This window comes from Physeter macrocephalus, chromosome 20, assembly GCF_002837175.3.
Source record: "Physeter macrocephalus isolate SW-GA chromosome 20, ASM283717v5, whole genome shotgun sequence".
In the NCBI taxonomy this organism is placed as follows: Eukaryota; Metazoa; Chordata; class Mammalia; order Artiodactyla; family Physeteridae; genus Physeter; species Physeter macrocephalus.
Genome location: NC_041233.1, coordinates 38,455,571 through 38,479,628, shown reverse-complemented (window position 1 = coordinate 38,479,628; position 24,058 = coordinate 38,455,571). Strand labels below are relative to the sequence as shown.

At 52.1% G+C, this 24,058-nt stretch overlaps 2 protein-coding genes across 16 annotated transcripts in view; one reads left to right on the top strand and one right to left on the bottom strand.

Moving 5' to 3' along the window:
- The window catches only part of RASSF4 (Ras association domain family member 4), a 34,910-nt gene extending 16,869 nt beyond the window's left edge, over positions 1-18,041 (top strand). For 3 of the 9 annotated variants that reach the window (XM_055080821.1, XM_028482118.2, XM_028482116.2), the window contains 8 exons: positions 6,073-6,203; positions 7,599-7,690; positions 8,402-8,559; positions 12,115-12,216; positions 12,463-12,514; positions 13,130-13,251; positions 14,113-14,210; positions 15,600-18,041. In XM_055080821.1, coding sequence (XP_054936796.1) covers positions 6,073-6,203; positions 7,599-7,690; positions 8,402-8,559; positions 12,115-12,216; positions 12,463-12,514; positions 13,130-13,251; positions 14,113-14,210; positions 15,600-15,660 — 816 coding nt within the window. In that variant the 3' untranslated portion in view covers positions 15,661-18,041. The other 6 variants (XM_028482114.2, XM_028482115.2, XM_028482110.2 and 3 more) reach the window with 4 other exon arrangements.
- On the bottom strand, positions 867-23,122 carry DEPP1 (DEPP autophagy regulator 1). Of its 7 annotated transcripts, XR_008616060.1 has the most exons (10): positions 23,003-23,122; positions 22,701-22,842; positions 20,755-21,151; positions 19,096-19,309; positions 18,053-18,084; positions 10,163-10,321; positions 9,092-9,144; positions 6,395-6,513; positions 3,394-3,577; positions 2,356-2,373 (listed from the first exon to the last, which is right to left on the bottom strand). XR_008616060.1 is itself a non-coding variant. In XM_055080818.1 (6 exons), the coding sequence occupies exon 6, from the start codon at positions 1,520-1,522 to the stop codon at positions 896-898; it is 627 nt and encodes a 208-aa protein (XP_054936793.1). In that variant the 5' UTR covers positions 1,523-1,549; positions 6,395-6,513; positions 9,092-9,144; positions 10,163-10,321; positions 18,053-18,084; positions 19,096-19,309; the 3' UTR covers positions 867-895. The 7 variants fall into 7 exon arrangements, 5 of the variants coding, with proteins under 5 accessions (XP_054936793.1, XP_054936792.1, XP_054936794.1 ...); XR_008616059.1 differs by lacking the exon at positions 3,394-3,577 and having other exon boundaries at positions 2,276-2,373; XM_055080818.1 differs by lacking the exons at positions 2,356-2,373; positions 3,394-3,577; positions 20,755-21,151; positions 22,701-22,842; positions 23,003-23,122 and adding an exon at positions 867-1,549.
- Positions 23,123-24,058: the final 936 nt, after the last annotated feature.

The following is a 24,058-nucleotide window of genomic DNA, read 5'->3' as shown; positions in this document are numbered from 1 at the left end:
GGCTGTGGGGGACCCATGGACATGTGGAGTGAGGCCCTGGCCCCTGAACTTGCCCAAGAGCAGGGCACCTGGACAACACCCTGCACTTTGCCCCACGGATAAGTGGCCCCTGGGTGGAGGCAAGTAAGGGTGGGGATGGGCGGGGACAGGGCCACCTGGTCCAGTCGTTTGGTGCCCTGCAGGCTGAGCTAGTGCAGGTTCTGTCTTGGCCGTCAGCGTGGGGAAAACATTCCCCACGACACAACAGGTCCTGTGAGGTGGAGCCTCTGAGGTACCCGCGGGTGCCCCAGTGACAAGTCCCCGAAACACAGCAGGTGCATTTGCTGAGACCCCCTGTTTGCTCATGGGGCTTTTGCGGGGAGCAGGGGTGTGGGGAGCCACGGGGCTGACTTGCGAGCGCCCAGGGCCTGGCTCTGAAACCACCGGGGCTGAGGCCTTTGCTTCTCCTCTCCCCCCACCTACTCATTTCCCCACCTGTGAGGCAGCCACGTAAACAACAGCTAGTCCATGTGTGGGCCTGTAACATGCGCCCCAGGATGTGTGCGCGTTTTAGCCCATTTACTCATCAGCACAACCTAGGAGGCAGGTCCCATTAATTACCCCCATTTTACCCGTGAGGAAACCAAGGAAGAGATGTTAAAATAACTTGCCCAAGATGATCAGCCAGTTAGGAGCAGTGCAAACAGGATGTGTATCGATTGCCACATCACGTGAGATAGGCTCTTATTCGGAGCAGGGGTCTCACTATGAGTTGCCAAAGCAGGGAGCCTCTGCAGAGGCAGTTCCCTCCCAGAGACCTACCAGGGGCGGTGCCCACCTGGGGTCGGGGGAGGGGGAGGGTGGAGAGGTGACACCGACCTGTATGTTATTTGCAGAAGTCTTTATTGGGGAGGGGTCAGAGTTCATGGATCACGGGGAGGTGCAAATAGAGAGTTCTGAGGATGCTGCTGGGACGGGGGCTTGTTGGGGAAACTGCATCCTGGCCAGGTTGCCCAGAAGCCTGGGAGCACTGGTGCCAGTCCGTCTGCAGTTTCAGCAGAGAGTGCCCTGGAGCCCTGACATCACTCAGCCTCCTTCTGGGGCTCCCCCGGGCCTTGCCACTGTCCGTCTGTCTGCATGAAGCCCAGGGGTCAGCAGAGGATCCAGTCCTCCTTGGTATGTCCCTCCCACTTGGCCGATTTTCCTGAGACTCCCCAAAGAGCCAGTCCAGGGGGTCCACAGTGCTGGCCCCAGGTAGTGTGGGCCGCTGGCCGCTGAAGCGGGTGGTGATGTCCTGTAGGGACCCAGTGGTGCAGCTCTTCTCACGGGAACGGGCTGGCCGGTGGGGTCTACTGGGTCGGACCCTGGCTGCAGCCTCATCCGGCACTGAGGTGGGCTGCGCCAGCTGACAAATGGACTTCACGTAGTCATCCAGGCTAGGGGAGGCGGGGGGGTCCTCTCCAGGCCCACCGGGCAGCATCTCCTCCAAGGTCTCCCGAATTGTGGGCAGGTGGGCCACGGAAAGCAAAAGCCGGGACCTCATGGCTGCCGGCCACAAGGAAGCAGCAACCTGTTGGTTGACAGAGGACTGGGGTGAAGGACTAGTGTGCCATCCTGACACCCTTCCTGTGTCCCCTCCCCACCTGAGGCTGCCTGGGTGAATCACATGCCTGAGAACAGTTTAAAGTCTGCAGATCCAAGACCAGGCTCGAACTCCTGGGCTCTTCCTGCTAACATTACTTAAGATTCTATCATTACTGTTGTCGAAGAACCCGTACAAATCAGAGAACCCAGCCTCACGGACTGGAGTCAGAGGAAACCTGGGTTTAAAACCAAACTTAACAGTTCCTGACCCGGAGTCCTTTGGCAAAGTCACCTCTCCAAGCTTCCACTTACTCATCCATAAAATGGGGTTAAAAATACACCTCTCCGGGGCGTTGGGAAAAACTTGTGGAATGACACCTCATGGGAAATTCCATTATGAATATAAAGCCCTCCGCAGCTGTTGTTACAGCAGTTAGCTGCATCCTGGTCTCTTACCCGCAGTGAGGCTGTGCGCGTCCCAGGCTGAGAACTGCTTCAAAGATACCCAACTCCTTTTTGTTTTACCTCAAACCAGAGGGCAGTTGCTCTCTCTTACCTGTAGCTGAGGAGGTCTGGGGTGGCCGGGGAGCTGGATGAGCAAGGAAGCCCACAGAAAGCCCCCAGGAAGCTCAGGGTCCTGTAGTTGGAGCCCTGTGTCCGCCGTCAGATTGCTGGGAGGAGGACGACGAGGAAGATGTGCGTCGGCCTCTGTACGATGTGCCACTGTCCAGAGTGGAATCCTCCCTGAGCTGTCTGGCAAACCTCGGGGCCTGGCAGCTGCTTTTATACCTTTCCACCAGCAATCAGTTACTGTCACACGGGCCAAAAATAGCAGTTCTCAGGAAGGCTCTCAGAGGAAAACAGCTTGGCGGGCGGGGCCTGGCCCAGCTGCCAGCTTGGAGCCAGCGTTTGCGCCTGTGGGACGTTCTGGGAATGTTTACTCTGCCGGGCAGGGGTGGGGTGGCCACTGGGAGAGGCAGGGGGCTCCACTGGGCTCCCACAAGCAGCCCTAGGGTCTGCCACCTCCGCCTAGAAGTGTTCCCCACTACACCTTACACTAGTACCCAGCAACCCCAGGACACTCTGGCCCGGTGCTAGCTCTTGCAGAGCCCTGGGCTTGCACCTGTGAGGGACCCTGCCAGATACAGCGATGCAGGGCTCAGCCTGGAGGCGGCTAAGGCCGGGCTCCCTGGGCCTGCTGGGAGTTGGGATGTGCCCACCTTCTTCTGGAACCAGGGGCAGCCTGCAGGGTCCTGGTCTTGCTGCTTCCCAGATGTGGTGCTTTCAAATGATAACTGGTTTGTTTCTTTGTTCCCTAGGTATCTAATTAGTACTCCTGTGCACCAGTGACTGTTCTAGGTACAGAGGACGTAAGCAGTGAACAAATCATTGCATCCTAGAGCTTAGCTGTTAGTGAGGGAAAGAATTAAGTACTCACTGGATGGGTGCTGTGATGTTGGGTACTGATTACAGCTGCAAAGAAAAGGCCAGCTGCGCTGTGGTCGAGGGGTCAGGAGGGTCCTCTCTAAGAGGGGACATTGAGCAGAGAGCTGAACAAATGAGGGTCGTGTGTTCCCAGTAGAGGGGCAGCATGTACAAAGCCACTGTGACAAGAGTCTGCTGGGTAGGGGACAGCCAGGGGCCCATATGACTGGCCCAGGTGGGGAGAAGTCAGTGGGTTTGGCATGGACACTGGGTTTCCCTCCGAAGCGGATGGACAGACACTGCAGGATTTGAACAAGGGTGCAAGAGTCTGGCTTCTGCTTTGAAGGACTGACTTGGCCGCTGTGCGTGGGCTAAAGGGCAGCTAACAGGGAGACCGAGGAGCACCTGGCCAGTGTTGGGAGGCCACTGCTAGTGTCCAGGGGTGAGTGTGTCAGCACAGGAGGCAGCTGAGGGAGAGGCAGGTGACCCTGGGAAAGCTCTTGTAGACAGCCAGCACCATACCCTTCTCAGACAGACCTCGCATCATCCACCTAGCCGTGGGCCCACCTGGAAGGTGCCTGTCTTGTTCCTGCAGGCAGGGGATGGAAAGCAGGTCACTGAGACAGAAGCTCAGGTTGGAAGTCTGATTGTTGGACAGACCCTAGGTGCCGAGGCAAGCGGGAGGAGCCGGCAGTCCCAAGTTCATGCATTCTGGCTAGAGTATTTCTCATGGGCCAAGGCATGGGGCCAACCCGTGATCAGGATTTCAGTTAAACATAGCAATTCCCACCTCGATGGCTCTTTCATCTGGATGCTTCTGTAGAGCCTTTGTCTGTTTCTCTGGCTCTCTTTGAATTCATTCGCAATCAGCAAATAAGCCAATAGGCTGAACTGAGGAGGGAAGTGTTGACTGGGATAGAATTAGGGGGCCCAGGTTGATTTCCCAACTTGTAGAAAGTCCAGGCCCCGGGACCTGTGTTCTCGTCCTGTTACTTCCCCACCTGCATGGTGAGGGCTGCCCTGGAGGTCCCTCTTCTCTACTTTGGGCTTCTCTGATTTGATCAGAGAAAGCTGCAGGCTGACAGGGCCTCCCCTCCATTCTGATGGGGCCAGGCTGGGGGGCAGTAGAGCAGTGGTAGGGGGCTCAGATTGGGCGCACCCATGCTGCTTGTGCAGGGACACCAGGCCTGAGTCACATCAGGCCAGCTGGTCTCCAGCATAGCTTAACCCTGACCTCAGAGGCAGCAGCTCTGCCTCAGCGCCTCGCTTCCCCAGAACAAGTCCCCCTGCCTCCTTCTGCATGGCAAGGTCCCCAGAGCCTTCATACAGCGACTTTGGAGGTCTGGCCTCAGTATGTCTAGCCTTGCTGCCCCTGCCCCAGCGGTGCCCCCAGGGTATCGAAGGGTCTGGGGCTGTGTCTGCTTCATCTCCTCCACCCAGAGTCTATCATGGGGCTGGTGTCCATGAACAAACATGTCCATGAATGAACACACCGAGATGTGTTCCTGGTGGGGCAGAGGCTCTCTCCAGCGACCTGTCAACGTCTGACGGAGGCATCTGAAGCTAAGTCTGAAAACAAAGACCTGAACCCCACTTTGGGTTTTCTTACTATCCCCACGGGGCCTTTAACTCCAGTGGATCAATCTAGTCTTTCCTTTACAGTTACGTATTACATACATACAGTTATATATCTTTAGTTACATATCTGTGCCTGTGTAGCATCAGTGGTTATCAAAAATAGGTCTGGGTTTTGTTGTTGTTTGTTTTCTTTTTTAGCAAATAGTGCAAGGCCATTCCAGAAAGCTCTGTGTATTTCTGATAAACTTAAACAGAGGAGAAATATTTCCTCCGTGTATGGCAGGGTGTTTTAAACTATTACTAACTAACCATGAAATCGACACTGCAGGAGACCTCTGTAAGCACTGCCAGGGATGTGACACTTTCTACAAGGTCCCTCTTCTCACAGGGATTTTGATGTCAGCAAGGAGAAAGGAATGGCATTTGTGAATCTAAAATGGTGCTTGAGACGGCTTTGGGAGAATGACGATTTAAGTTCATTGCCAGAAGACCAGTATCAAAGCAGATTAGGAGCACGTAGCTGGGAAGACCTAGACTCTGTGGAAGCGTGAAGCTGAGAAGGTTCCTGGCAGGTGCTCTGAGGGTGCAGACAGAGCAGCCTGGCCAGGCACACCTGTGGGAGTGATGAGGCTGGACACGGGGAGCCCGGAGGTGGTAGTGCTTATACAGGAGCCGGAAATAGGTCAGAGGAACAGAATCAAGGACCTGAGGGGAGCAAGTGGGAGCTGGCTGAGGGTGCCTCTGGAGGACTCTGTCGATTAGGACCTCAGGGTTGGTGGCAGGGGAGTGGCCATGCCATCTGCAGACCTTGGGAAATGAAGGCTGGTCGGGGGCGCGGGCTGGGAGCTGTTGTAGATATTCCGAGCGTGGGTGCCAGTGGTGGGGCGTGGGACTGTCCATATCCCAGGTGGTGAGGAAAGCAAGACTGGCCCTCAGGAAAGAAGGCAACTTGGTAATCTGGGGGTGGGTTCAGGCCACTAATGGGAACAGTGCGGGGACTGTTCCAGTCCACCTCTGCTCTCGTGGGCATGGGATCCAGTGCCCTCGGCACATGCCCAGTAGGGCCAGCTGGCCGTGGGTCCCCTGCCCAGGTGCAGCAGTGGGTGAAGAGGTGCCCTGTGTTGCACTGGTGTCTGCACAGCCGTGCTTCCCTGGAACGTGTTTCCTTGCCGCTCTGTGGACGTGCCTGCCAGACAGCGGCCGCGTTGCTGTGGGACACCTGACTCAGCAGCCCTGTCCCAGACCCTGCGGCCGGGCAGTGGAAGGGCACGCCTCAGGCTTCCTCTCGGCCCCGGGCCGTGTGCCTTGGAGCACACAGAAGTTCCTGGGCCTTCCCCCAAAGGAGGACAGGACGCCAGGGAGGAGAGGGCGTGTCTGGGGAGGCCTGAGTGCACGGTGAGTCCCGTGGGCAGGGGCTGAGTCCTGAGGGCGGGTGGGGAGGGTGGGCAGTGACCCCTGAGCGCGGCTGCTCCGGGGGAAGAGGCTGACCCGTGTGGATCCCCACAGGAAGAAGGGGCTCTGATCATCGAGGGGCTCCTCAACATCTCCTGGGGACTGAGGCGGCCCATCCGGCTCCAGATACAGGATGACAGGGAGCGCGTGCACCTCTCCCCCGCCTCCTGGGCACCAGGACGCCCGTGAGTGCCAGGCTGGGTGGGGCGGGGCCAGGTGGTCTCCGTGACCCCCCTTCAACCCGGTATCGTTTGGGGTGTCGGGGGCGGGGGAAGTTGCTCTCAGCCTAGCCCCATTCCCATTTGGGGCAGGAGCATGGCAGGATAACCCAACTTCATCCCTGTCACCCCGTGACGGCCTCAGCCCATGACCTCACCTGCCAACCTGCAGCCTCACCCCCAGGTGGTCCTTCTCCATGACAACCAAGTCACCTCCCTCTTGGAGAACGTTCCAGGCTCCCCTCACCTCCGGCTGTGCTTCTCAAACTTTCCTTGTCTGTAAGAGAGAGAGGGCTCTAGGTGGGGGGCTTCCAACACCCTCTGCAAGCTGAGCATCTCAGCATCTCCTGTTCTATGTTAAAAACGCACACAATTTTAGCCTCCTACTGCTCTGCTTTTATTCCAATATCAGAATTCATTTTTATAAATTTATCAGAATTTAATAGCAGATTTATTTAACTGTCAGAAGAATGTTTCAATCAGGATGAAATGGCTTTCTACCTGCCTTATCGTTTCAGTGGACGTTTGCCTCTTCCCACCCCACCCCATAGACAGGCAGTTTGCTGCTGCGTTTTGCTTGCTTCTGTATGTAATAAATCCTTCTAAGAGTCAGAAATTCAAAACATTTTCCCCTTCAGAAATTTAAGTAAAGTTGCTTCTCTGAGAGCCCTTAACACATTGACGCCCCTGGGGCGTCCCCAGGTATCCCTGGTCACTCATAGCAAATTTTGAGCCGCACAGACTTAGAGCTTTGAGTTTGGATGGGCTCCTTAGAAAGGAGGGTAAAAGTGGTCACACGAGCAGTCTCAGACAAGGGCCCTCAGAGGCCTCTCAGCATTGGGTTGGATGCTCTGTCTCCTCCTTGCAGGCTCCTCCTCACTGTGTGGCTACTTCCCATCACGCCCATTCCTTCTCCAGCCCACCACCAGCTACCCTGGCTTGGAGACCACCCTGCTCAGAGGCCCGGAGGTTGGCCCCCTCGAGGTTGCTGCTGCCTGACCGCCGCAGGCCTGAGGGCAGCCCAGAGAGCCCCCTCGGCATGTGGCTGCAGATGCCAGCTGCCTCAGCCCAACACCCAGCAGCACCTGGGCACTGTGTGTGTCCCTGTGTCCATGCAACGGCGCCCAGCACAGGACACCGGGTCTTCAGGACAGACTCCCTCTCCTTCCAGCAGACACTGGGGCGATCCTTTGCTTTTCTTTTAATCTTTTATGTTGACCTAATATGAAATCCTGGCCTCAGCTCTGCCTGCCCTGATTCTTGCCTGTGTCCTGTCCACAAAGACAGCCAGCCTCTTCTCTTTGACCTGAGCTACTTTTCTCTGCCTGCAGCCCTCTGAGCACCACGACTGTCTCTTTTCAGAAAGGAGCCACCTCTTCAGGATGGCAGAGTCACTGCCCAGGAACCAAGCGCTCAGGCCGGACCCAGGGAGGAGAGTTCCAGAGACAGCTCAGGTCAGTGGGGCCTCGAGCTGCCCAGGACCCTGTCCTGCTCATCTGGGGTGGGAAGGAAGGGAGGGGTTGGCTCATGACCACCGTCTCTGAATATCAGCTTTGTGGAGTAGCAAAGAATGGCTTGTTTCCCTTCAGGAGCGGCCCCTGCTAAATCCCTCCTCAACCCGGGAGAGGCTTTCTTATCGACTCCTCACCTAGGGAAAAGGAATCAGAGGCTTGCAGAGGTGGTGTAGTTTGCCTGAGTCCCTGCAACATGCACCCTAATAGAAAGGAGAGAACATCAGCAGAGGGTGCGGCTGCCTCCTGGCCTTGCAGGCATCTGGGACCTCTTTCCCACACGCCGGGATCCATACCTGTGTGTCTGTCCTCTCTGCGCTCTCCCCTTGCACTCAGTGAAGGGCTTGTCCCAGAGGACAGGGCTGGGGCTGTCAAAGTCCTGCTCTGGATCCCTGGAGACAGAGGCCCAGAGGCTTATGGCCATGTGGCATGGTGACACAGGTTATCCTGTCTGGGGGTCACCTTTCCCGTCTGCAAAGTGGGCATCACCCAGGCTGGACCCCAGCCTCCGTCACAGGGACAGTGGTCACATTGCCGTCTGCTGCAGCCCAGTGCTACAGGGAACCACGCTCCACACTCAGTACCACCACGGGAGCAGTTCTGTCACCACCGCCCTCACCCCAGCCTGACCCCCTCATCCACTTCTCACCACAGAGCCCATAGAGGAGGACGAGGAGACCCCACAGCTTATGCGGACCAAGAGCGATGCAGCCTGTGTGATCCAGAGGCGGCCCAGGTGCCGCGCCGCCGGTGAGGCCCAGAGGATCCGGCGACATCGGTTCTCTATCAACGGGCACTTTTACAACCACAAGGTGATGTCCCAGCCTGGCCTCTCCCCTGGGGCCTGAAGCTGAGGCCACAGGGAACAGCCCCAAGCACGGGTGTAACCACTGGGCCTTCTGTAGGCCGGGCTCCGTGGCGGTCATGCCAGAATTCACCTTCACCATGGCCCTGTGTGCGGATGTGGTCATGCCCCCGTCCTGATGGAGAAACAGGCTCAGGAGGAGAACTATCTTGCCCAAAGTCACATCAAAATATCATTCCCCTTCATGGCCCCAAAGTCTGTATTTTTTCCATCACACACTCACTGTCAATTCATTCTCAAAAGTTGCATGGGTATTTGGAAAGTGATGCCAAATTCACTTTTAATAAGGCGATTTTCTATGAGGTTTCCACCCAAGCTCAGTTGATATGGGAACGTCATGTCCCCTACTGTCATTTTCACTTGGTAGATGAAGGCAACTAGGTTGAGGTGTGCCCAGGAGCACGTGTGTCTGTGTCCCAGAGAACCCACACTGCTTCTGATTCCCAGCACTTAGCCTTTTGTCCAAGTATTGTACTGACCTCAGGAAAAAGAGCTCCTTCCCCAGATGACATCATTGCGTAAACAAACCAAACTGTAAAAGGAGAAGGTGATTGTTACTGTAAATGGTACGAGTGGCAGTTTGGGTGAGGCCCTAGATGGGGAGTGTCCTGGTAACAGAGCCACATCCTGCAGCACTGGGAAATTGGAAGCCAAGGTTTTTAGGTTAAGCAGCTGCCTTCTTGATAGGTAATGACTCATGGGAGGGGGAGGGGAGCCTGGGCAAAGGGAGGTCTCAGGGTCAGATATGAAGAACAGTCCCCCAGGTGAGGTCTGCTGGGAGCCATTCAAGCCACTCTTGGGGTGCCCTGCACTTCGGGATGAAGAATTCAGCAAGGCAGGCCAAAAGGACCCTGCTTCACCATCAGGACCTCCCTCCACTCCCTGCTAGGTTTGCAGTGAGTGTTAATGAGGGACAATAGGTTATCTTGACTAAATCCAGGAAAACCCAGGACTATTTGAGAGTAGTTTCCTGAGAGAGGGAGGGGGAGGCAGGGCTGAAGTTAAACAGAGATTAAGAATGTCTAGATTAGCCAAAGAACCCACCATCTGACTTGGGTATTCTTTAAATCTTGTTTCAAAGGGGTTTTGTCCTTAAAGTGTTAAGTACCATTTGCTAGTATTTGAATGTATATTGATATGCTATTTTAAGGGATTACTCAAAAATTTAGAAAGACTGTTTGCATGGGTTTAGGCTCTTTCTAGTTCTACATTCCTAAAAAGGAGCTTTTTGCTCCATGACTCAAGGTACCAAATAGCGGGGTTTATCTTCAGTACATTCACCTCTACTCTAAAGGAGTCATTTCTAACAGATGTGTTAAGCACACTAAATCTTACGTTAGTCATTGCAAATGTCACAGGGACATGGAGATGTCTGAGCACTCTGTAGCCTCTGAAATGAACAAATGAACAGTGAGGGCTTTCATCACAGCCTTTCATGTCCATTGGAGCCATCCTGCCAAGAAGGGCTTCTCAGCCAGCCAGCCCAACACTCGATACACTACCCATTCAGGCCCCAATAAGGGCAGATTTTCCCCCAGTCACAGATTTACCTGCGCCGAAATGTAGACCCATTCTTCCAGGCAAATTGAGTACGTTCCAGGACAGGAACTAGTGTTTTAGGCATGCTGGACAGTTGATTCACATCTCCTGGATGAGTAAGGGGCTCCCTCTTTTTCACCCTGCCCTACATGCATTCAGAATCAGCGTCCCTAGAAATCAGGCAACAAAGTACTTGAGTCACAGACAACAATTAAAAAAAAAAATTCCTAGAATTAACTTCCTGGGGTTTGTTATTCCAGGTTTTATTTCTTAGAACTGTACACTATTGCTTCACTCAATTATTTTCCAAAAGTGTTCTTATTCACAGTAATGTTGGCTTGATTTCCAGACTGGGTAAAACTTAGTACTTGTTTTCACTGCTTTGCCCTGGCCTGTTAGATTCAAATGTGTTCTGTGAGGGGAAAACCATTGTGGTTAGAGATGGGAAAACAGCCACGGTACCCTTTTTCCTACTTGGAGTTGGTTGGTATCTTCTTGAGAAAAGACTTCAGGCAGAAGAAACACTAACAATGTCTTATTGACATGACCTTTCTTCTCCTAGAAATAGCCTGACTTCTGTATTCCATATTTCTTAGAAACTGAAAACCTAGGCTGGCTTTCTGTATCACACAGAGGCATTCTACATTTCACTGTGCAGAAGGCAGGTCCAAGTTTGAGTCTGGCTCTGGTACTCGGGGACCAGCTGCGGACACTGAACAAGTCCCTCACGCACCCCGAGCCCCTACTGGGAAAAGCAGAGCTAGGGCCATACAGGAGGAATGTGTGAATTGGAATTTGGAAAGCAAGGAGGAGCTTACCCACACGGAAGTCAGACACGCAGGGAGGCCCCTGTGCCACAGTGGTGAAGCATGGGGTTTGGGGCAGCTCTGCCCTTTCTAGATGGGTGATGCTGACAAGCCACTTAACCTGTCCAAGCTTCCATGTCTTTCCTAAGAAAAGGGGACTAGTGACAGGTACCTCTAAGGGCTGTTGTGAGAATTAAATCAAAGATTACATATAAAGTATTTAGCAGGTTTACTACCTAGCTAGTGATCATTGAGGACTTAATAAATCTCAGACAATGCCCTGGTTGACTTTCATGGATGGTGTCTCATAAACAAAGGCAAGATACCTGTGAGAATGTCACGGGCCCCCATAACTGTGCAGAAGCCATGTGGCTAGAGCACAGGGTACTTGGGAGGGAACCATGTATCACATGTGCATAACATGAGAGGAGCCACGGATGGCACTGTCTAGGCTGTGGGACATGCTGTAAGACAGTACTTCTCAAAGTGTACCCTACAGATAGCATCACGGGGCATTTTCCTCAAATGCAGATTTTGATCCAGGAATCTGGACTTGGGGGGCCTGAGACTGTATGCTGACACAGCTGGTCCAGAACACACTTTGAGTTGCAGAATTTCTGAAAGGTTGTTCCTCTGGCCAACAGTGTGGGTAATGGATTGAAAGGGCGGAGACTGGAAGGGGAGAGTTGAGAAGCTGATGCAGTATAAACGGAGGGCCTCTCCTCAGGCACCGCTGGGAGAATGGAGAGGAATGGACAGATTTGAGAATGTTCAGCCTTAGGATCAGCAGACACTTGGTGATTTGATCGATAGAAAGAGTGAAGGAGAGACTGGTTCCCCCAACCCCTTGTGAGTTACTTCTACAGCCCTGGTTCCCGGAATCCAGAGAGCTGGACCTTATAGCTTTGTAGGCATCTTTCTTAGAGGCCTCTGGAAGATGTGAGTTGTTACAGCTTCCCTGCGCGTGCCCATATCTGGGCACAGCTTGTGTGTGGATCTTTGTGGATGGATAGACGCAGGTGTTCCCGAAGCCCAGGTTCGCCTGCTGCTCCAGCCTGCTCAGCACCATCTGGCCGACAGTATGCCCAGACCCTGCGTGATGTCAGCCCCGTGTCCCCTCTGGACTTGCCCTGAACTGCCTCCCCCTTTCTGTACAGACCTCCGTGTTTACTCCCGCCTATGGGTCCATGACCAACGTGAGAGTCAACAGCACCATGACCACCCTGCAGGTGCTCACCCTGCTGCTGAACAAGTTCCGAGTAAGTCTGGCCACAGACGGCCCTGCCCCAGTTGCTGGTGGTTTGCTGTTTTGTTGGGGGAGGGGGCTGGGGAAAGCCATGGCTCCTGGCTAGAAGGATGACCAAGGTTTCCTGAGCTGAGAGAGAGGGGAGGGTCCCTGGGGATTTGTGTGTGTGGCACTGAGGATGTGGTTACTACCAGGGGTCCCTTTCTGTCTCTCCTGTCTGGAAAAGCCGTGGCCTCACTTCCTGTTACTACCTGTGCAGGTGGAAAATGGTCCCAGTGAGTTTGCACTCTACATCGTTCACGAGTCTGGGGGTGAGTGTCTGCCTTTGCTTCCCGATCATAAACACAAAAGTCCCTGTCCATTTGGCAAGCTCACCAGCTGTGCTCGTTCTCTGGGCTGGCCTGTGCAGCGGGCACGGGGCAGGTACCCTCCTGGCCTTGGGACATGCTATGCCCCCACCACGAGCACCCCTCCCAGGCCCAAATCCAGGCACATTGTCATCCCTTTCAGAATCCCACCAAAACCACATGGTAAGCCGCTCTCTCCAGTAGGTTCAGCAGGGAGTGGGGAGGAATGTGCATCGGGGTCTTCAGGATGGATCAGAAGCCCCTCGCCCACTGAGAACTGCTGTTGCAGAACCTGTACTGCATGGCCCTATGTCCAGTGCTGCACAGCCCAGGTCTGATAACTGAGCAGGCCTGGCCTCCCCAAGTCCATTTCCCCATCCCCCGCTCCTTCAGCCACTGTTCCTCTCTGAGCTGGGCCTTCACTGAAGGACATGATCACACATCATCAGGGCAATGTCCATCACACAACACCTGGCAGTGTTGCCAGGCCCCCTGGACACCTGTCTTACATTATGTTCCTGTCCTGGAACAAAGAGACGCAGAGATGCCATGAATTTTGTCCACCACCTTCTTTTTCAGAGAGGACAAAATTAAAAGACTCTGAGTACCCGCTGATTTCCAGAATCCTGCACGGGCCCTGTGAGAAGATCGCCAGGATATTCCTGATGGAAGCTGACTTGGGCGAGGAAGTCCCCCACGATGTGAGTGAGGGCTGAGGCTCGGGGAGGCCTGCTCCTGAGTTAGGGGCTGGGGGACAGCATGGTGGACCCCCAAGGGCTCTTAAGGTGACCTTGGGCAGAGCCCTCTTGGGAGATGCTTCCAGGGTCCCCATGGCCGTTCTGAAGGACCGGTACAGTACTGGTTTCAGCCCTTCTTCTTCCTGTCAGCCACCACCAGATGTATTGGCTGGCTCAGGGGAGATGAGAAGTTGGGTCTTAGAAAACCATGACCTGGCCTTTCCCCCTCAGACAGATAGAATCTTTTCCTTCATTGCAGCGTGTTTTGTTGTCATTGCATTAAAGACCCACAACAAGGGCTCCTTAACTAGGGCCTAACTAGGGCTTATGGAAGGGACCCTGTGGAGGTCTGTGTCTCAGGACAGCCTGAGTCCTGGCTGGGCAATGGGCACATTTCCAAACTCCCTGCACAGAAAAGGCCTATAGGGTGTGGACCCCAATGAGAAGGCCCAGTGACCCTGTATTCCTTGAGCCATTCACAGACTAATGCAGTTTCATTCCATTGTTAAAAACAATGGCATTCCCACCGTCTCCACCCTACCCCCAGAGAACACCCAGCGTGACTCCACTCACTATTGAATGCTCTTCCTAAAATTCAGCTTAATCTTTCCTCCCAGGGATCATAGTTGCCTTTGAGGTAAGAATGGGCTCCATCCTCCCATTCTGGTACACACAGAGCAGTGTTGGGGGTGGGAGGAAAGCAGGACAGCCTCTTCCTTGGATTTAAGACCTTGCTGAATCGGCCGCTATGGAAGCCACGAGGAAAAGAAAACACACTTTTGGCTTCTAATTTAAAACACATTAAAATGTTCTTGGATTTTCTAGGTCGCTCAGTACATTAAGTTTGAAATGCCGGTGCTGGACAGTTTTGTTGAAAAATTAAAAGAAGAGGAGGAAAGAGAAATAATCAAACTGACCATGAAGTAAGCAGCACTTAAAGAGCCAGTCGTGGGTACTGAACGTCAGGGCAAGTCTGCAGGGCAGAGCACCCAGGCCCGGGGCTGGGAGACCTCTCTCCTCCAGGTGTGCCAGGTGTCCTCACGCAGCTCGGGGACACCTGCTAACCCTGGCTCCCCAGCACCGCCCTCTGACCCCTTGCTCAACACTGACACCAAGCTGGGGTGACAGCCTGCCAAGATAGGGGGATGCAGCCCAGACCACTCATCTAGCCTTGGCAATCTCACCAGCACAGGACAGGCACAAGCTGCTGAAAAATGCCCAGGAGAGTCAGGCAGGAGCACGGGTGGGCCCTGGACCAGGGTTGTGTCTTCTGCTGGTGACATTGCTCTGGAGGAGCAACTGAGAGGGGGCCTGCTTGTGCACCTTCAGCCTCGTCTGGGCCTTTCACGCTAGCCGGAATTCTAGGCCTGCCCCAAAGCAGCAGTTATTGGAACTGCCTGCACCAGCTGATGTTTGCAGGTGCAGGGGACCAGTTCAATGGAAAGGTGAGCAGGTGTTACCTGCTGGCTCCTGGGGAAGCTACATCAGGGCCCGGCTGTGTGAGGTCAGCCGGGTTGCACATCCCAATGATCTGTCTCTCCCTCTGCAGGGGGAACTCGGTCCCAGAGTTCCTCTTAGGAAGGGAAGGAGAGAGGCTGCTGTGAGGGCCCGCGGTCAGGGGACTGGTTCCGATTCTGGCATCTGGCTGAATGATTCTTAGAAAGGCTTCTATGTGTGCAGTCAGGCCCCATTCAGGCAGTCAGCAGAGACCTCGATCAGAGGAAACAGTCTACATGCAGTCGGCAGTGTCACCGTGGCTAGAAAGGACTTGAGGGTCACCTGGTCAGCCTGTTCAATGTACAGAGAGGAAACAGCGGCCTGAGATAAGGAGGCAGCACCACGTGACTGCAGAGCCAGGGCTTGAACGCAGGCTTCCTGATCCCTACTTCGCCGCCCTGTATACTCCAGCACACTCCCGTCTGTACTGGAGAATCTTTTTTTTTTTTTTAACATCCTTATTGGAGTATAATTGTTTTACAATGGTGTGTTAGTTTCTGCTTTATAACAAAGTGAATCAGCTATACATATACATATATCTCCGTATCTTGTACTGGAGAATCTTTGGCATAGAAAGATCATTCTGCTTTGAAGCTTGACAGGGTCTTCAGCCCTGTTTGACTGCTCCTCAAAGCCAGTGGTCTTGTGGGATGTGGGCCTGGCTTTTCCCTCTCCTGGCAGAGGAGAGATAGTGGCCACTAATCAGCCGGTCAGGAGCCGTGGGTCTCTGGGCCCAGCATCTATGTGCTCCCTTGCTCTCCCCCTCCCTGTCCCCTGCAGTATCAGTGAGTCCTCTTGGCTGTGTCTCCCTCCAGGTTCCAAGCCCTGCGTCTGACGATGCTACAGCGCCTGGAGCAGCTGGTGGAGGCCAAGTAGCCCCCCAGCACCTGCCTCTTCCGAAGCCCCCAGCAGCCAGTGCACTCTGAGCACTGGTGGCCGGGCCCTGATTGATTGTCACACAGATTGGTCACACTGGCTGAGGAATCCAGCACCCGTGTTTCTACCTGTCCACCTGCCTAGGTAGCATGAGTCCCGTGTCCCTGGGTCTTGGCTCCAAGGTGAGCACTCACAGTGCCCAGACCTAAGCCTGAGGAGCCAGGAACTCGCTGGGTGGGGTGTGCGTGTGAGACTGGCCTGGGCCGTGCGCAGCCCTGAAGCTGTGACATGGGCCACTTATGTAGCTGGATAGCATGGCCAGTCCTGTTCACTCCACACGTCTCCTGCTCTCCCAGTGCCCAGCCCAGGACCACAAGCCCTTATCCTCATCAAACTCATGAACCACTAGAGCCCCGTCTGCCCTCGTCTCATGCTGTCACTCAGAAACTCCGCTGGGTAAAGCAAGGGCTGCCATCGGGTATGGGATGAGCGATGCTCCCAGCCCTCACTTCACCATGGCGTCCCTGGCCCTCAAGCCTCTGATGTCACTCCATGAGCCTCACATAGCCCTGTGCCCCGGCAGCAGAGGTCAGACTGCGAGTAAGACCACCAGCAGCCCATCTTCTCTCTGCAACACTCACTCTGAGCTTCTTCAGCAAGACCTGAAGGGATTCTTGTAAGGAGCTCGCTGCAAGAAACATGTCAATTTGATCACACTGAGGAGGTGACCCGCGTGGCATTGAAAGGATGCTGCCAGGGTGCGTGCGAGTCCAGGAGCTGTCCAGGGACTGCCGGCAGTGGCTTGGGAAGGCCGCGCTCTGCCCCGTTGCTGCTCTCCTCGGACACCTGTGTGCCTCCTGCCCTCTCTGGGTGTGCATTCCTCCCCTCTCAATACTTCCCATCAAAGGGCCACCAAGGGAAAAATGTCTGTTTGAGGAGAAAGGGCTTTGAATTCCCTGGGGCCAGATGCAGAACAATTCGGGTTTGTCAGCTGATGGAAAACTTCTGGGATGAACAAGAAGACATTTGCAAAAATTGTGTAACAGTTTACATTGGTCATGTGAGGTGTTTGTCCAAAACAGAGCAAACTGGAGACCAAATTCTCCCACTGGGGCCCACGGATAGTGGATTTAAAAGGAAAAACTATAAAGTCTCCCAAATATAGAAATTCAATATGAGGGAGATTCCCCCGGTGCCTTGCGCAGCACCCATAAAGAACAGAGCCTGGGAGCAGCCGTGCTAATGGAACCCACTCTTCAGGGTGAACTTCACAACAGGATTGCCCCGACCTGGCGCCATCTGCACAGAGGCAGGCGCAGAGATGCCCAGGGGAGATCCGCTGTAGTTTCTGCTGTCTCTGCTCGCCTTTGGCAGCATAGTTCCCTGGGTACTCAATACAGGTGTGCTGTATTGAACTGAAGGAGTTAGGTTCAAGCTTTTTTGTTTTGCTTGTGTGTGTCCACCCTGACGCTCTGCTCTAACCTCTGACACTCTTGTCCCACAGTACGCGTGGCCAAGTTTGGCAGAAGAGCCAAAGCTGAGCCAAAGCTGAGCCACAGCCCACGGCTCATGACACTGACATGACTCCTTCCTTTCCGTGCACATTCTTGGGGCTGGTGTGGGGCCTGAGGACAGAGGCAGCTGCAGGGCACAGAGGAGGAGTCATTGGTGGGGGTCTGTGGACAGCCTGGACAACAAGCATAAGGGTCACCCCGAATCGCAGAGTCCCAGCATCAGGAAGACCTCGGGAGTCTTGCAGGGCTGGGGGCGGGGCATGGTGACAGGGTCTAGGAGAGGGTAGAGAACGACTCAAACAGGGCTCCTCAGTGAAATAGTGAAATAGCTCCCAGACCGTATTTATAAGCTCAGGTCAAGGACAACTGTTGTCCATTGTTCAGCAGTAATGGAGGACCGCCTTGTGCCAGACCTGTTTTCAGCCCTAGAGGGACAAAGACAGAGCCATGCTGTGCCCTGTGTTCAGGGGTCTCAGACAAGATCTGGGAGAAGCAGGCCATACACCCTGGATGGTCAGGGGACCAGCAGGGCAGAGAGATGGTGAAGGTCCCTGGAAGGAGGCCCAAGGCTGAGCCCGACTTGCCTAAGAGAGTGTGTGTGACATTCTAGCCTGAAGAGGCCTGCCAGCCCTGGAGCAGACAGGGCTTGGCATGTGGGAAGCCACCAGATGAAGAAACCCTCTGTAAACATCCCCAGTTTTGCTTTTGGGGTTTTTTGTTTTGTTTCATTTTCTTTCAGTTGTTACAATATTACTTCATTTAAGGCCTGTCTTGATACGTGTCACTTGTGAAATAGAATTATCAAAACTAATTTCTGAATAACATAGCTAAGAAATCACTAACAAGTTGTACAAAAAGGGGAAAATGTACAGACATACCTCAGAGATGTTGCAGGGTTGGTTCCAGGCCACTGCAATAAAGCAAATATCACAATAAAGTGAGTCACACAAATTGGTTGCCCAGTGCATGTAAAAGTTACATTTATGCCCTACTGTAGTCTATTAAGTGTACAATAGCATTATGTCTAAAAAAACAATGTACGTACCTTAATTTTAAAATACTTTATTGCTAAAAAATGCTAACAATCATCTGAGCCAAGTCGTAATCTTTTTGCAATAGTAACATCAAAGATTATTGATCATAGATCACCATAACAAATATAATAATAATGAAAGGCTTGAAAATTGTGATGTCAACTGAAAAAAAACACACAACCTAAAATTTGTGAGTTATGTTTTATTTGGGGACCTTACTGAGAACTATATCCCATGAGACAGCCTGTCAGACAGCTCTGAGGAACTGTTCCAAAGAGGTAAGGGAGGAACCAAGATATGCAGGAGTTTTTGCTTAAAAAAAAAAAAAAAAGCCAAACATGTAGTTGAACACCGAAAGATGACTGCTGATCACAAAAAGTTGAAGTCTCAAGTTAATGATTTTAGTGCCTTTTGGTGTATGGGAAGATGCAAGAGTCTGGGTTCATTAAAATTATTCCTTAGATACGCATCTTAACTCTCTAGGGCCAGCATCCTGTTTTTCTCCATCCTAAACTGCCCTCAGGGTGCACCCCTTGGAGCAGCTGCAGTGGCTGATGTCTTGATAGCACCAACATTTCTCGTTTACTGAAATGGCTGGCTACATTTTTTTTGTTCACAGTGAGAATTACCAAAATGTGACACAGAGACATAAAGTGAGCAAAGGTTATTGGGAAAATGGCACCAATAGATCTATTCAATGCAGGGTTGCCACAAACCTTCAATTAAAACAAAAAAAAAAATGCAATACCTGTGAAGCACTATAAAGCAAAGCACAATAAAACAAAGTATGCCTGTGCACTTCTGCAATCATCTGAGGGGTTACAAAACTTTTTATCAACACTACTTGCTTTTCAGAGGCAACTTGAAAAGCTGCTAATTCAGCTCACCCTGATACCACAATTTCAGACTTTCTCTGTGGCTCTGAAGTTTCCTGATGGTTTGTATGGGAGTTCCATGTGCCTCTCTCCACAGAGCTTAGATTATTTGTCATATGTTGCTTAACTCACTGGTATCGCAGGTAGTAAATGTATCCAAAGATAAAGTGAAGATTCCTGTGATGAGTGTCCTCTCTTAAAACAGGACGGTCTTCCCAGTTCAGACCTCCGGAACCAGGGAAAATAATAAACACAGGATAAAATCAACATGATTGCAAAAGAAGATCTGAACTCAGGAAAAACAGGGTGATTTGCCCAGAACAAATTACCAGAAGGAATCAAAAAACAGCTTGTTGTTTTTCCCATGGTGATAACCATATGCTACCTGCTTAGAATGTTTACCAGAAAATGGATTAAAGACCTTCCCACTGTTAAAATAAAGCCATTCATTCACCCAGGATACATCTGGCCCTAGTCCTAGGGAAACAAAGCACGAGGCTTATCCTGTCGGATCAGGTGATCTGTGGAGAAGCTGGCAATACACAATGTGCCCATGTGGGCAGGACCAGGTGCCCTGCAGCTGCAAAGCAGCAGTGGGATATTTTTGTCAGGTGCCCTGCTGGGCAGCAGCCTCCCTGCCCCTCCGTCCCTCAGCCACGATCGGGCAGGAAAGGCAGTCGCACTCAAGCCTTTCCAAATGTAAAAACAGCAAGTGCAAGTGCTGTATTTAGCCCCCGTGAGCTGTGACTGTCTGGGAGAAAGCCAGCTGCTGACCCGCCCTTGGACTCCCAGCATTCGAGTGGGGCTCTGCTCCCTCCTGGCTGGGCTTTTAACAGAGATGTTTTCTGCAAACTCAGGAATGGGAATTCCCAGAGTTTCCTTTCCCAGAGAACCCAAAGGAAACAGAAAGCAAAGTCTCAGGCTTGGTGGACAGAACCCTTGTTCAGGGGCCCTTCATGGGAGATAGACCGCTCCTTACTGCACTTGGCCCTTGGGCCACACATGTGACCGGCTTCTTTTGCATTATTGCCAAATGCAGACCCAAGGCAGCAGTGCTCCCTGTTGAGACAGTGCTTTTTGGTGTATGTCTCTGTCTGTCTGCAAGGGAGTGGGGTGCAAGGGACAAAGCCATAGTAAAGGGAAGCTGTCTTGCCAAGACTGTTCTCAGCCCAGAAGCCTCTTCTTCCTAGAACGAGCCCTTCAAATACAACTGGGCTCAGGGACACACTGGACCCCACTGCAAGCCGTTTCCCAGAGGATCCCCAGCCGTTAAGGGATCTGGCCTCTCTTGACCCAGTTTTCCCAGAAGGATGTGCTATCATGAGAACACAGCCTATCTTTGCTACCCTGACTGTACCTCCCTCCTTTTCCCTCCCCCCTTTCAGCTTTCTGTTTTGTAAATATCAAGTGTGACCAATTTCAATAATTTAATTTGTTTAAAAATAACCTGGAATTCTATTTGAGAGATACTGCTAGGTAGAGGTTAAGAGCATAGGCTCTGGACCCAAACTGTCTGACACTTGTGACCTTAGGCAAGTTACTTGCCTCCATTTTCTCATCTGTAATATGAGGATTATAACAATTCCTATCTCTTAAGATTGTGAAAGGTATATTAGCTTTGCTGTAGTAACAAATAACAACAAAAATAGTGACAATAACAAGAGTGTTTACTTCTCTGGCCTGTTACATGAGACTGCAGGTGGTCCAAGTGGGCGTACGTGGCTCTGCTCCACATGTCTTCTCATCCTGGGCTGAAGGCTGAAGGAGCAGCCCCTACGTGGGACATATTATTCTTGAGGCAGAGGGGAAGAACAGAGTGGTGGCAGAAACACAGTGACCCAAAGCTTCTTCTGGGATGGGCTATACTTTGTGTCCACACACATGCAGTTAGCCAATGCTACCCACATGTAAAGTCAACATCAGTGGGATGGGCTATCGTTCACTAGAAGACAATGAAAGTCACACAGGATTAAGCAGGGATGTTAAATCCAAGAAGGGTAGAGCAAATGCTCAGGAGCAGACATACCACAGGAATATTGAATGAGGCACTGCCACTGCTTCAGAGTGCCTAGAACATAATGAGCACTCAGTAAGTGTTGGCTATTATTATACTAACGAATAAACTGAGGGCATAAAACCCTGCCTGTTTTTTCTCCCTCTCTTTTTTCCTTTTACCCTTTATTCTTCCTCCCCTCCCCACCCCATAACCTTTTCTATCTCTTGCCCCTCTCCATCCTTACCTCCTACTCTGTCCACTCTTGGCCACCCATAGCCCTGTATTTCCTGACTTTTGTCTTTCTCCTTTTTAAATGTCAACTTTCTTTACCCAATTCCCTACTCCTCTAACCTACACATCTCTGGGCCTCTGTAGCTGGCCCATTTGTTTTTAGGTACAGGCAAAAGGGATAATCCACCTTTATGTGGGACATGAAGTTAGTTTTAACTATTAACTCTCTTACTAATAAAATTTTTTGAATAAATTTTTATTATTTTAATGTACATAGAGCAAACAGTTCCATCAGGTCATTTTTGTTCTTGAAACTTTTCCTAAACTATCTTTGACCATTGTCCCCTACCCCTACCCCCTCCAGCCACCAGCATCAACCACTTATAACAATTTAATAATAAAATAAAAATGCCTCATATTTCTTATGTGTTAGGCATTGTGCTAAGTGCCTTACATTATCTTATTTAATCTTTACAACAGTCCAGCTATCATCTAGATAACTGAGCTGACATTCCCTGTCCAGGCCTTAGTCAGTTTCACGCTTTGCCATCTGCAGAGCAGAAAGCTCCAGCTTGAGATCTGAACCTCTGATCTAGTGTGGCCTGTGCCAGCAACTCGCTGTGTACTTCAGGCAAGTTTCCCTCTCAGCCTTATTTTACTGCTCTTTAAGATGGATACGAGGATCCCTGCTTCGCAAGGCTATAAAGATGAATGACCAGAGAATAGATGTAAAAGCACTTTGTAAAGAAGCATCTTATAAATTCATTCATTCAACAAATACTTGCTGAGTGCCTGCTACCTTCTGAGCACTGTTCTTAGCACTACAGATATAACAAAGAACAAGAGACAGATCATGACAGCTTTGTGTGCCACTGTGAGGCCATGAGCTTTTGCTCTAATAACATGGGAAGCCTTTGGAGGATTTTGAACAAAATGAATGACATGATCTGACTTGGGTTTTAAGAAGATCACTCTGGGGCTGTGAGTAGACGTAGGGAGACCAGTGAGGAAGCCAATGCAATAATCCAGACAGGAGATAACAGCAGCTTGGTGGAGCTTATAGCAGTGGAGGTGTTGATAGTGGCTCAATTCTGGATATATTTTGAAGATCGAGCCAACAGAATTATAGATGGCTTGGATTTGGGTTTGGGGTGAAAAAAGAAACAACAGTGACATCGAGATTTTTGACCTGAGCAATTGGAAAGTTGGAATTGCCAACTGTCGGGATGAAGACTGATGAAGGAACAGGTTAGGTGAATATCAGAAGTTCATCTGGGGGTATGTTAGGTTTGGGATGTCCATCACACATGCAAATGGCACTGAGTAGTTAACTGGATATATAAGTCTAGAGTTCAGTAATATTTGCATCCCAAGGTTGGACTGGAGTTACCAGTTAGGGAGTCTTCAGCGACTACAGATGGTATCTGAAGCCATTAGACTGAAGGAGTTCTGCGGGCAAACGAGGGCCCAGAGAGAAGAGAGGAGATGGGATGACCCAGCACAGGTTAGGTTGGCGGAGGAGGAGGTTGGCTCTAAGAAATGAGAACCAGGAGAGATCATTACTAAAGAGAAACAAGGGGGTGTGTTGAAAATCACGAGACTTTGGAGCCAAGAAGACCCATTCCAATCCTTGGCCATCCCCTTATACACTGAACTCGAGCAAACTTCTACTCTAAGCCTTGGTTTCCTTACCTGTAAAATGAGTATGATCGTTCCCATTTTGTAAGGGCTTTTTGGTATAATCAAATAAGGTGACTCATGAAAAATATCAGGAACAGTTTAGGCTCTCCAAAAGTACCTCTATATAATTAATAATTAAACAATATTTGTAGAAAGAATGAAGTCTCGGGGTGGGACAGGCTGGTGTTGCGTTTCAAAAGGCGCGACACACAGGCTGCAGCTCGTCGGCCCTGTGGGTGGCTCCTCCATCTCAAAGGGAGAAGACCACAGGTCTTGTGGTCCTGGGGGCCACAGGACGCCTTCCAGGAGTAGGAGAGGAAAACAAAACGACAGGAAGAAACGAAAACTTGCTTTTTTCCGCTGGGTCCGTGAGCATAGAGGGTCACTCCGCCAGGATCCTAGAGCGACCGCGCGGCGCAGGCGAACGGCTCGGCCTGCACTTCCGGCGGCGCGAAGGGCGCGGGGCGAGCGAGCGAGCGAGGGCGGCGGCGGGATGGCGCGGTGAGTGGGCCGGGGCCTCAGGAGCGCGAGCTGGCCGCAGTGGGGCGGTGCCGACTGGGCAACGGGTTGCCGGGCGCGGCTTCAACTCCCGGCTGCCGCGAGGGCTCTGCGCTGGCTGGCGCCGGGGGCGGAGGGAGCGGGGCGGGCCCGGCCTGCGAGGAGCGGTAGCCGGAGGCCTCGGGAGAGCGGAGGCTTTAACGGAAGCCCGGGCGAGTTGAGGCCAGAGGAGGACAGGCCTGGGATCGTGAGCCGCATTCCTTACGCCCTCCATCAGGCGCGTGTCAGGATAAAACAGATTGAACCAAGCGCTTGGGTAGCACAGGGCTGTTCTGAGCGACTTAGAGACTCATTTAAACTTCTAACACCAGGATAATGTAGTGGCTTTATTGTCATCCCCATTTTATGGACGAGAAACCAGGCACATTCCAGTGAGGCGTATTCGCATGGCCAACAGCTCCATTCACTCAAGTTTCCCTTAATACCCGCACCCGCTGTGAAATGAGGCTGAGCACCAGTCGGAGCGCTGGACTTGGCGTTGGAAGTTGGCGTTGCAGTCAGTTCTGCCAC